Source organism: Sus scrofa, chromosome 18, assembly GCF_000003025.6.
Source record: "Sus scrofa isolate TJ Tabasco breed Duroc chromosome 18, Sscrofa11.1, whole genome shotgun sequence".
Classification (NCBI taxonomy): Eukaryota; Metazoa; Chordata; class Mammalia; order Artiodactyla; family Suidae; genus Sus; species Sus scrofa.
The window spans coordinates 49,185,225-49,197,346 of record NC_010460.4 but is presented as its reverse complement, the minus strand read 5'-3'; the positions used below and the strand labels follow the sequence as shown (position 1 = coordinate 49,197,346).

The following is a 12,122-nucleotide window of genomic DNA, read 5'->3' as shown; positions in this document are numbered from 1 at the left end:
GAACCTGCATCCTCATGGATCCTAGTCAGACTTGTTTCCACTGAGCCATGACAGGAACTCCAAGGTTTTTCTTTTTTCATTCTACAATCTCTGTTTTTTGGTTGGCATAGTTCAAATACTTACCTTGAAGGCAGGACATTGTATCGATAAGTTAGGGCTGAAGTCTGCTGTTATTGGTTTTTTTTTTTTTGCCTTGTTTTTGTTTGTTTTCTTGCCTTCCTGTTGGTTATTCTTTAAGAGTTCTTTTGATATATTTAGTGCTATTGAGTATATCTTTTTGTACACTCTCTGTGGTGGTTGTTAAAGCACTAATTTAATTACTAATTCAATGTCATCTACGTGTGTGTGTGTGTGTGTGTGTGTGTGTGTGTGTGTGATTTGTCATCATCTGCTGGTATAAACATTTTACCACTTAGGAGTTCCTGCTGTGGCCTAGTGGGTGAAGAATCCAACTGCAGCAGCTTGGGTCACAAGCTGGAGGCACTGGTTCGATCCCCAGCCTGACACAGTGGGTTAAAGGATCCGTGTTGCCACAGCTGTGGCCAATTTCCATATGCCATTGGTGTGGCCGTTAAAAAAACAAAAACAAAAACTTAGCAAAAAACATTTCACCACTTGGACTGACATATGGAACCATCACTTTCAGTGAGGTCACTTTATCTTCCTCACTTGGAAATATTTCTGCCTTGAATATCGAATGGTGCTATAATTTTTGTCTCAGTCATCGGCCATCTGATTTAAAGTACTTGTGAGGAAAAGCTGAGTCTATAGTTCTTCTCATTGCTCCTTTTTCCTTCTTGATGCTCCAAGTTTCCTTCTTCCATCATTTTCTTTCGTTAGAACTTCCTTTAGCCAAATCATTAAGAATAACCCTGCTGAAAACAAATATATACATATATATTTTTAGTTTTCCTTCATTTGAGAAGAATGTCTTTATTTTCCCTTTATTCCTGAAGGCTGTGCCACTGAACTTAGAATTCACAGCTGATAAGTCTTTCCTGTCAGCCTTGAAAAAATGTGTCACTTCCTTCCAGCCTTTGAGGTTTAACATGATAAATCCATCATTGAATACACATCATCCATCACTTCCTTCTGGCTACTTTCAAGATTTTTTTCTTTGAAAAACAGGGGGGGGGAGCAGATGCAAAAAACAAAAACAATACAGAAAACAATTTTTAAAAAGAAAAAGATTTTTTTTCGTTGTCTTTAGTTGTCAGACAACATTATCAGTTGTTAATGGTAAGTCTTGAATGGATTTTTGTTATCTTTCTCTATTTGGGGTTGACTCGGCTTTTTTTTTTCTTTTGCTTTTTAGGGCCACACCCATGGCATACGGGGGTTCCCCAGCTAGGGGTCCAATCGGAGCTACAGCTGCCAGCCTACACCACAGCCACAGCAATGTGGGGTCCGAGCTGCGTCTGCAACCTACACCACAACTCAGGCAACACCAGATCCTTAACCCACTGAGCAAAGCCAGGGATCGGACCCACAACGTCGTGGTTCCTAGTCGGATTTGTTCCCACTGCGCCACGACAGGAACTCCCGCTCAGCATCTTGAATCGACAGGTTCCTGCCTTTTGCAGAATGTGGAGGGTTGGGGGCCATTTCTTCAGCTACTCCTCAGCCCCTCCTTGCCTTGGGGATACAGAAAATGATTGTCCCACACATCCTGCGCCTCTTTAAAAGTCTCTGCTGTTCAGACTGGAGACGTTATTGCTCAGGACTCAGGTTTACCGAGTCTTTCCTCCATCGTCTCCACTCTGCTACTGAGCCTCCCGTGGGTTTGGGTTTTTGAGTTTACTTTTGGTGGAGGTGTAGTTGTGTTTTATGTTCAGGTGTCTCTTGATCACGGTAACCCATCGTCCCCCATGAGGGGACAGCCGGGAAAGACTTCCGGAGGATTTTACCGAGAATACTTGGTGCCTGCTTTTTGCCCTCAGGAAACCAGAAGCGCTGGAGATTAGGTGGGCTGGGAGCAGGGCTGAGTCCGAAGGAATGCAGGAGTGGGAGGCTTGTGCTGCTTAGCTGAAGCCCTTTGCTCTCTGGTGGGTTTCCAATCCGTTTTATACGTTTTAGTTTGGAAATCTGGTTCTTTTTCATAACTTCTGTCTGGTTTTCATTTGTTCCTTCTTTCTGTGGTTCTGTTTCTCCACTTGTGTGAAGAGAATTTGGACTTGCTTATTGAAGCTTTGCTGCAGCGAGCGCTTTAAATCCTCACCAGATAATCCCAACACCCGATGCGTCCGGATGCTGCCTCCATCAATTGTCTTTCCTCATTCAGGCTGTAAATTTCTTGGTTCCTGGTACAATAGGTCCTTTTCTATCACATCCTGGATATTTTGGCTGTTATGTTAGGAGGCTCTGGGTCCCAATTAAGCCTCATGTGTCAGCACCAGGTCCGGGACTCCCATGGGCTGTGTACCCATCGACCAGTCAGGCTTCAGTCTTTCTGTGCTTTTGGTCTGTGGGGCTTGCCTGCTGCTCTGGGGCTCTCGGGGGCCCCTCCTGCCTGAGTGGCGGAGGGTGTCTCCATGAGGATTGGGGTGGCAGGCCAGCGGCTCAGAGAGCCTTCCCTGGCCTGGCACTTGCTGTAGGGGATCCTTTACCTGCGGGAGACAGAGGGTGCTTCCCAGTGGGCAGGACCTCTGCCTGGGCCCTCATCACCCTGGTGTCTCTGGGCTGGAGAAGGAAGTCTCAGATCCATGGAGAGGAGAGGCTTCGAGGCCAGGTCAGTTGTGGCAGAACCCCTTTTGCTGGCACCTCCACAGGTAACAGGCTTTGGGGGAGCCCTCTCCACCCTCACTGTTGCCCCAGCCCGCACTAGAGTCTCTGATTCCTCAGGAACCTCAAGGCCACTTGTTCTTGGTTCTTTCTTTTTTCCTTTCTTTTTCGGCTGCACCTACGGCATATGGAAGTTCCCAGGCCAGGGGCTGAATCTGAGCTGCAGCTGCAAACTATGCCACAGCCGTGGCGACGTCAGATCCTCAACCCACTGAGTTACAGCAGAAGTTCCTCTTGGATCATTCTTCTTGTTATCCATTCAACAGCCCTGCAGCTCAAATATGTCAGGATAGAGCCCATTTCCAGGTACGGGAATGTCCCTTCCTGGTACCCTAGGTCCACCTGGAAACTCCAATTCAGCTCTGAGCCGGGCTCCATGATGCCAGGGCCACTGGGGCAGCTCTTCCCTCAGCCCTGGAGATCACACACAAACCTCTAGGAGACAAAAAACCATGACAAAGGGGGGCAGACCTAATGTGCCCCAGGCGCCAGGTGAGGAGTGGTCATCAGTGCATCCATGACCCAAGTAGATGGGGCCAGGGGCCTGTCACCAATAGGTCCATTATCTGAGTGGGCAGGGCCTGTCACTGATAGGTGCATTATCTGAGTGGGTGTGGTGAAGGGACAGTCCCTGAATGATGAGCAGAGAGCAGGCAGCTCCTGTGGCAGGGGCTGGTCCAGCAAGGCTTCCCGGGCGCTGGTCCTCTGTGCGACCTTGGGCTATTGTGACAAATCCAGACTGTACTTGAACGTGCCCCCATCAGGGTAGTAGAACCAGGGCGCTGCCCGCCTTCACTACCTGCCGTGACACTGGTCAAGGGTCTGGGGCACTCTTGTGGGACAAGAGTCCACCAGCTTCAGCTGCTCTCCCTCCCTTCCTGGCAGCCATACGGGGACCACTGCGCATCTGTCTTCCCAGCAGTCTCCTGGGCGCCTCCACAGAGCAGAAAGCCGAAGCCTGTACAGGCTCAGCCCGCCAGGAGGCAACGGAGCTTGGAGGAGGAGGACAGCTCGTGTCTGTCCACGGCGGAAACGAGCCCACGTTGTTTGGAGCTGGAGCAGAAGCAGGCAAGGGGGATCAGCCACGTGGATGGTCACGCCTCAGCCGAAACCTGGTGAGGAGTGTTCGTGTCTGTGCCAGAAGCTACAGCGAGAGAGGAGGAAGGCAAGGCCCGGCGTGGCCCCGTGCTTGTCCACCTACTGGGGCCTGGGTGTGACACAGACCGGGGCCGAGGCACATCCAGCGGCCCCCCGGCATCCTGAAGTGACAGAGCTGCACCAGGTCTTGGGACACAGAGGAAAGGAAGGCGGCAGGTCCTGTGTGCCTCACGAGACGGAGGAGGGCAACCTCGGAAGGGGGCCTGGACCCCAAGAAGGCAGAAAGGCAGTAGGGTGGGTGGACGAGCGCTGCTAGCCCAGAGAGCCAGCAGGGTGGCGCTAGGATGGTCACCAGCATCGGCTGAAAAACAGGTGAACTCACCAAGCATTTTGTAGTCAGGCTCAGCGCCCAACTCAGTGAAAACCTGCAAAGTCCCACTGGAGGCTGGTCTACACTGGGAGCTTCCACCTTTAGCTACCGTAACAGGGGGTTTTCTTTTCTTTTTTTTTTTTTAGGGCCACACCTGTGGCATACGGAAGTTCCCAAATCCACCTACAGCTGCCAGCCTGTGCCACAGCCACAGCAACACAGGATCTGAGCTGTGCCTGCTGCCTACACCATAGCTCATGGCAATGCCGGATCCTTAACCCACTGAGCGAGGCCAGGGATTGACCCTGCATCCTCCTGGATACTAGTTGGGTTCTTAACCCACTGAGCCACAGCAGGAACTCCCTAACAGGGGATTTCTATCAACACTAGAAATCTATTAGCAACTATAATCAATACACGCATTACTATTAAATTCTTAAATGAATACAATTTTCAAAAGTCTCTGGGCAGAAATCAAACTATATTCCTGAAGGCAAAACACGTAAGAATTTTTAACTGAATCCGCAGTTATCCATTAACGATCCATAAGCTACCCCTTCAAACTCCCAGTAAACACACACACAGGCACACCCAGAAATGCACACACATATGGGTCCACACCCGCAGGTGCACTTCCACCAACACCACAGACAAATGCCTGCCTCACTGAGGCTTACCAAGCTTATAACTTTATTATACTCTGAATAGAGATGATATTTAAAGAGCAGAGCACATGACTATACAAAGGATTTATAGAACATTCATTTACATACTGGATATATTCTTTACAATATAAGAAAAGTAAAAATATCCACTACTGGGTAAGGCAGATAAGGAGACGTGATGAGGTCTCTGCTGCTGAAGATACACACGGGGGCCCTTAAACGCGGTGACATAACACGGTTACAGGTTAACAATGCAGGAACACAGCGTGGGTTAATGAGCAGGTTAACAGGACCCTGGCTATGACACTTGAAGGGCGCAGTCCTCGCGCACGCCCCGGGAGAGTACCCCTGTGCCCAGATGCCTGAGGATGCCCCTCCCCCGAGTGCCCCGGAGCCAATGTTAGGGGTGGGGCTTGGCCAAGGTCTGAGCATGAAGTTCATGGACTCACCTTGTTCCATTCAATGCACATGTAACACCTTGTTGTACCAGCTCCTCAGAAACTAGGGAATTGGCTCCTCAGTGGGAGCTATTTGCTGGAAGGCACCTTCCTGATGCCCTTGACCACTAAGAGTGAGAGTCTCAGCTGCCGGTCAGTTTAAACAGCCAATGTCTCGGCTTAAATGCTCTGCAGGACGGCTGGGGGCGGCCCTGACACCCTCTGTGATTTGGGCAGCTTATGCCTCTCCATCCCGCATCCTCTCTGGCTCCTATTTCTACACAAGCCTTTTCTTCCTTCATGGAAGGATGAGGGACCTGGCCTGTGGTCTTTGGGTCAAAGTTGGGTACCAGCATCTCGGGAGCAGGCGCCCCTTGGGGACAGCGCAATCCTCCGCTCCCCTGGCCGCGTTCCTGCCATGAATGAAAAACGGAAATGTTAGATGCCCCCAGCACGGGGGACCAAGGCAGCAGGCTTCTGGAAGATACTGGCACATTCTCCTAAACAGCCGCGCTGCCACATGTCAGGAAAGGTCCGCAAAGACCAAGGCAAACATTTGGCACAGAAATGAGGCACTTGCATTTGGTGCATCAATACAGGCTAAACGGTGGACCCATCCACCGGCTTTCACACACAAACACACACACACACACTCACTCGCACTCACGGACAATGCCCACGGCGATTCGGATGACCCCCCTCTGCTGTCACTGCGTCTGTCTCTGCCCTACTTTAAGGCAGAGAATCCACAAAGCCCACTTTCCCCAGCAGTGACCGTGACAGTGATTCCAGAGAGCTGGTACTTGCTTTGGGAAGCGGAGGAGAATGGGTGGTTGGGGGGGAGGCGGCCGTGGCGCGAGTGTCCGGGGTGACCGGGAGGAGACGGCGCTTTATGAAGATGCCGCCCAGTCCTGCCTCTCACTCCGGGGGACGTGCAGGACCAGAGCTTCTCCCAACCTCTGACCACCGCGCTGCGACGCATCACCGCGCATAAACAGGGCTACGGGGGTGCAGAAGAGCTGCTCTCAAAAACGGCTCCTTGTCTTCCTCCCCTGCTCAGGGGCCAGGACACACAAGATGCCAACAGGAACCAAAGGCGGGGCTGAGGCAGACAGGGCAGCAGTTCTCTGGGCAACCTCTCGCCAGCCCTGAGGATGCTGAGGAGGGCTGGGCCTAAAGTTAAGCAGGTGGATCCGCAGCCTGGAAAGGACGCGTCGGTGCTCGAGACCCTGGGCAGGCTGCTGCTGGAGGCAAAGCCAGCACGACCCACAGAACCTCCTCCTGCATCCGACAGAGACGGTCCTTCCAGAACCCGGCCCGGCAGGCGGCAGCATGCGGGCTCCAGGACAGCATGGCAATGGCAAACTGGTGTTAGCATTAAATAATTTGGCCTAAATAAAATATAAATTCCATGGAAACGGCGTTTTACCTCCATCTTCTCACTTTCCCTCTCACAGCCCAGCGAGCTGGTACGTGAGTGGAGGCGGGGAGCTGTCGCCAGGCCAGGGTGGGGCTCTGGCCTCTGTGGCCCCCACGGTGGCCAAGTGACCTCTCACGCCTCGCCGCCCAGCACGCCGTCCCCTCGCCCTTCCACGCCCTCGGTGCTGCAGGGAGGGCCTGACCTGCTCGAACCTTCACCACACATGCATTGCCTTCTCAGGTTAACAGCTTCTCCGCCGTAGGGGGGACAGAGGCCCCTGGGTGCCCGCTGGACAGGAGCCCCCGAGATGGCAATGGCAAGGCAGAGCCGGTCACTTGGGGCCATGTGGAGTGGGCGGGGCTCCCCCCCTCCCCACAAAGGCCAGAGTGCAAGGAACGCGGGTCCCCAGGTCTCATGAATGGTCCTTTCCAGCTCGGAGTCTGAGTGGGCACCCTGGGTGGGTGCCCTTCTTCCTCCACCCAGAGATGCACCAGCTAGCGGTGTCCCTCAGGAAAAGGCCACCAGGTGGCAGGGTTGTTTTGTGAAGCTGGAGGCGTTTCGGGGCTGGGAGGGCTCAGATCTTCTTTGGGGATCCGATCATGACCTTTGACACGAAGTTGACGATGGCGCTGGCGGGCTGCTCTGGGTCATGCTCCGCAAACAGGTGGCACACGTTGTCTGTGGCGCTGCCCTGCTTCCGGGCCACAAATCCAAAGACTCTGCCAAAGGAGAGGCGGGGTCAGCGTGCCAGCCGAGGGCCCATCCATCCCACAAGGATGCAAACCCCACCTCCTCCCACGCCACTGCCACCTCCGGCTGCCACCTCTGTGCCAGCTCGGGGGACAAGACCCCTGCCAGACACTTGCCCTGACCTCCTCTCAGCCTCGCAGACACTGCAGGGAGGGTGCTATAGCCAGCAGCACAGGGAGGAGCCCAGGGACAGGGCTGGGGGTGAGCCAAGCCGCAACGCCAGCCTGAGCCCCATTCCCCAGCCACCGAGGGGAGGGAGGGTGGACCCTGGCTCTACCTGGGGAGCTGCCTGCTCTCCTCACGCCATCGGCGCACAGGCTCCAGGTACTAGCGCCCGGCCTCAGCGCCAGAACGCAGGGCTCTGCCCAGACACCCACGCTCGCACCCACTCGGGCAGTGGCTCCCACCCACTCCCTCCTCAGGCGTCACACCCCTAAGCTACAAACTATGTGCAGGCGAGCAAACGGCTTAAAAGAACAGTACAATCTAATTATTTTGTTTCAGAACTGGGGGCTTTATCAGAATAAGCTTCCCCGAGCCCCAAACTTAGTAACTACCACTATCCAATCCAAATCCCTGGCAAAAGTATGTCTTCTCCTTTTCAAAAAAAATGAAGAATTGTGTGGTTTGAGCTGAGGGGTCTCTACACCACAGGAGGGATGGGCCAATGGCGCTCAAGTGACCTCCTGGGGCCACACACTCCTCTCGGCTGGAAGCGCGGTCGCCAGCGAGCCAGAGCTGGGGGTGGCCCAGGGTGCCGCCCCACGGCGGGGCTGGGGAGGCCTCCAAGCCCTTCATCAGGTGCCAAGACGAGTGAGAAATCGGAATCCTAGGACAGGACACCTGCGGCTGGACATCTGTGATTATCAGACGTGGGGGAGGCAGGGGATGCCCACCTGCGGAGGCTCTGGATTGTTCCGAGGCCACATAGCCAGGCCTGGCTGCCACAGAGCCAGGCTCCCCCAGGTCTGGAGTGTGCGCTCATGTGCGCACAGGCAGCCCCACCTCTAACACCCTGACCCGGGGACTGCTGCTTCCACCCCTCCCCCACGCCCAGAAATGCTGTGTAATTCATACTCTTTTCCTGTGTGTCTTTTTAGGGCCGCTCCGCGGCACACGGAGGTTCCCAGGCTAGGGTTCGAATTGGAGCTGCAGCTGCCGGCCTACACCACAGCCAGAGCCACACGGATCTGAGCCCCATCTGCAACCTACACCCCAGCTCACGGTAATGCCGGATCCTTAACCCACTCAGCAGGGCCAGGGATCGAACCCGCATCCTCATGGATACTAGTTGGATTTGTAACCCGGAGCCACAAGGGGAACTCCACACTCTTTGACCATAATTTTACGGGTCACATATAAATACTGCTCATTCAGAGAGCAGCAAGCAGGAAAGTTAACCCTCTCCAGGCCCTTTCTGCACAAGGACTCTTCCATTCTTTTCAGAGCAAAACCCAACCCCCTTGGCATTATTTAGGCACATCCTCTTTGGAAATCTGGGACAGATTCGGGTTGGAGGCCATTGGGAACTGAGAGAGAAAGCGGACAGGCTGGCAACGTACCTTGAGCAAGGGCCGTCTGTGATCCATCTTGCAAATCACAGAAAAAGAAAAAAGTCACATTAATTTCTCTATTAACTTGTGGGGCAAAGGAGGCACAGTCATGGCTCAACACAAACATCTGTCTTACTTCCTATCTTGCGGATCCAAGGCACAGAAGATGACACTGCTCACGGGGTAGTGTCTCCGGAAGAAGAGCCTGGGGGACATGGAGAGAGGAGTGGGTTACTGGGGTTCTGCAGTGACAGTGCTGCACGGCGCCCCGAGGAGATTCAGGGGACAGAAGCCTATTTCACGCTTTTACTGGTCATCTGGAGAGAAGCGCAGAGGGAACGAGGGTTAGAAATCAGCAGACGGGGGAATTCCCGCTGTGGCAGAGGGTTAGGGACCCGGCACTGCCTCTGCACTGGTGGGGGTTCGTTCGATCCCCAGCCTGGCACAGTGGGTCAAGGATCTGGCATTGCTGTAGCTGCAGTTCAGATACGATCCCTGGCCCAGGGACTTCCATATGCCGTGGGAAAAGAAGAAGAAAAAAGAAAGAAAGAGGAGTTCCCATCGTGGTGCAGTGGTTAACGAGTCGACTAGGAACCATGAGGTTGCGGGTTCAATCCCTGGCCTCGATCAGTGGGTTAAGGATCCGGCGTTGCTGTGAGCTGTGGTGTAGGTCACAGACACGGATTGGATCCCGCATTGCTGTGGCTGCAGTGTAGGCCGGCAGCTACAGCTCCGATTCGACCCCTAGCCTGGGAACCTCCATATGCTGCAGGTGCGGCCCTAAACAGACAAAAGACAAAGAAAGAAAGAAAGAAATGAGCAGACGGAAAGCTGGGCCGGCAGAGCAGTTCTGGGGCAAGTCTTGGGGTGAAGGCAGGCAGCAAGCAGAGCGGAGAACTGCCAGTGCATAGACCAGCCTAGGAGGCCGGCCTTCCCATTCGTATCCCGGGAACCCAGTCTCCAGCCTCAGCGGCTCGCCTGTGAAAAGAGCGTGGCTAGAGCCCACCATTCTCCGGGGCAGGAGCCAAAGCAGCCTGGATGAGGGATCTGACAGCCCGCTGTGAACTGTCAAGGGCTGTGCACACCAAATCCACGAGGAAGGGCCCCTAACGCCAGGCCAGCACAGCTGCTGGGGGGGGACCACCAGAGGGCCCCTCTGCCCTCAGTCCCGGCTCCTGTCACTGTGTCTTTTGCTTCACTGCCAGCCCTCCCCACCCATGGCCAGCTGGGCAAGTGCTTCTTCCTCCTGGGAGACACGGTGTCCCCAGAGGCTGGTGGCTTTGCTCCTGCCAGGGACCAGGAAAGGCACAGGAGAGCCTGGGCGGGCACCTTTCAGATGGGGACCCCACGACTGGACACCACTGAGGACACAGGCCCCTTTGTCCAGCATCAGCCCGTCCGCATTCCAGTTCTGACCCTTAGTTCTGACCCCTGCAGCAGGAAAGACACCAAGTGCTCTGGGCGCGACCCGCTCCCAGGGTTTTATAAGGATACAGGGAAGCTAGAGATACAGAAAAAGCACATAGTCGGCAGAGCAAAGAGAGATGCTGCGAAGAAAGACACCCTGCTTTCCTGCCTGACCCAGGGACCCCGCTTCAGCCGAGCCCGGCTGGCACCCAGCCTGCCTATTTCATTCAAGACAGTTAGCTCAGTGCAGTCTGAGAGGGGAGGAAACTGCTCGGTGGCCCCGCGGGTAAAGGGGGGAGCAAGGACCCGATCTGAGCGGCGGAGCCTATGCCCCCACCTGCTTCATCCTGAGAGCAGTGGGCATGGGGTTCAGTTCAGGGACCTTCCCACATTCGGGACCAGCTCTGGCACGGGGCCAGGCTGGGAAGAGTTCCGGGGGTGCCAGGGGCGCTGGGGTGACCGCTGTCCCAGCTGGTGGGAGGGGACTGGCTGCCTGCCCCTTGAAGCTCCTGTCGCAGCTCTGCTTTTAGGGCTAAGGATGCGGCGGCGCCCCTCCCCGCCCCCCTTAACCAAGGGCAGGCTGTTTCCATAACAAATAAATGTAACTGCCTCTGATTTGCCTTTGATCTTGAGGTCAAAGTCTTGGTCCTGGGAGGAACATGCCTGCAGCTGTACTGTCCCGAATTCGACCCTGCTCCCCGCTCAGGCGCGGCACGAGGGCTCCCCCAGACTCTGCTCAGCTGGAACCCACTCAGTGACCACTCGGAGGGAAGTCCCTGGAAACTGAGACAGTATCTACAGTATCTAGATAAAACTTAATAATACAGGGAATGCCCTTCGTGGCTGAGTGGTTAACAAACCCGACCAGGATCCATGAGGACACGGGTTCGATCCCTCGCCTCACTCAATGGGTTGGGGATCTGGTGTTGCTGTAACCTGTGGTACAGGTTGAACACGCGGCTCTTCACCCCATGTTGCTGTGGCTGTGGTGTAGGCTGACAGCTGTAGCTCCGATTTGACCCTAGCCTGGGAACTTCCATATGCATGGGTGCAGCCCTAAAAAGCAAAAAAGCAAAAAAGAAAAAAGAAAAGAAAAAACTTAATAATATAATGTCGAAATGAACCAGTCATTAATGATTATTGGTAATATCAATCATTCTTATATTTTATTATATTATTATATGGTCACTAATATCTAGGTAATGAAATAATATCCATCAAGATATGACCACCCATTAGAAGTTTTTTTTTTCTTTTTTTGGCTTTTTAGGACCCCACCTGCGGCATATGGAGGTCCGCAGGCTAGGGGTGGAATCAGAGCTGCAGCTGCGGGCCTACACCACAGCTCATGGCAACGCCAGATCCTTAATCCACTGATCAAGGCCAGGGATGGAACCCAAAACCTCATGGTTCCTAGTCAATTCATTTCCACTGCACCGAAACGGGAACTCCTATTAGAAGTACTAAGACTGGAGCAAAGATGAGTGGATTCTATCACAGTCTGAGTGTTTTTACAGAAATGACTCTTGCATTTGTACACACACTTACGTGCATGTGTAAGAGATACTCAAAGGTCCACATGTCTTTTTTTAATTTTACTGATCCTAAAAAAAGAGCATTTGGGCCAAAAGTTAATGGTTT

The 12,122-nt window shown here is 53.8% G+C and overlaps 1 protein-coding gene across 10 annotated transcripts in view; it reads right to left on the bottom strand.

Moving 5' to 3' along the window:
• The window catches only part of TNS3 (tensin 3), a 231,497-nt gene continuing 224,287 nt past the window's right edge, over positions 4,913–12,122 (bottom strand). For all 10 annotated transcript variants that reach the window (XM_021079356.1, XM_021079358.1, XM_021079357.1 and 7 more), the window contains 3 exons: positions 9,211–9,279; positions 9,084–9,110; positions 4,913–7,490 (listed from right to left, as the gene is read on the bottom strand). In XM_021079356.1, coding sequence (XP_020935015.1) covers positions 7,346–7,490; positions 9,084–9,110; positions 9,211–9,279 — 241 coding nt within the window. In that variant the 3' untranslated portion in view covers positions 4,913–7,345. The remainder of the gene's footprint in view (positions 7,491–9,083; positions 9,111–9,210; positions 9,280–12,122) is intronic.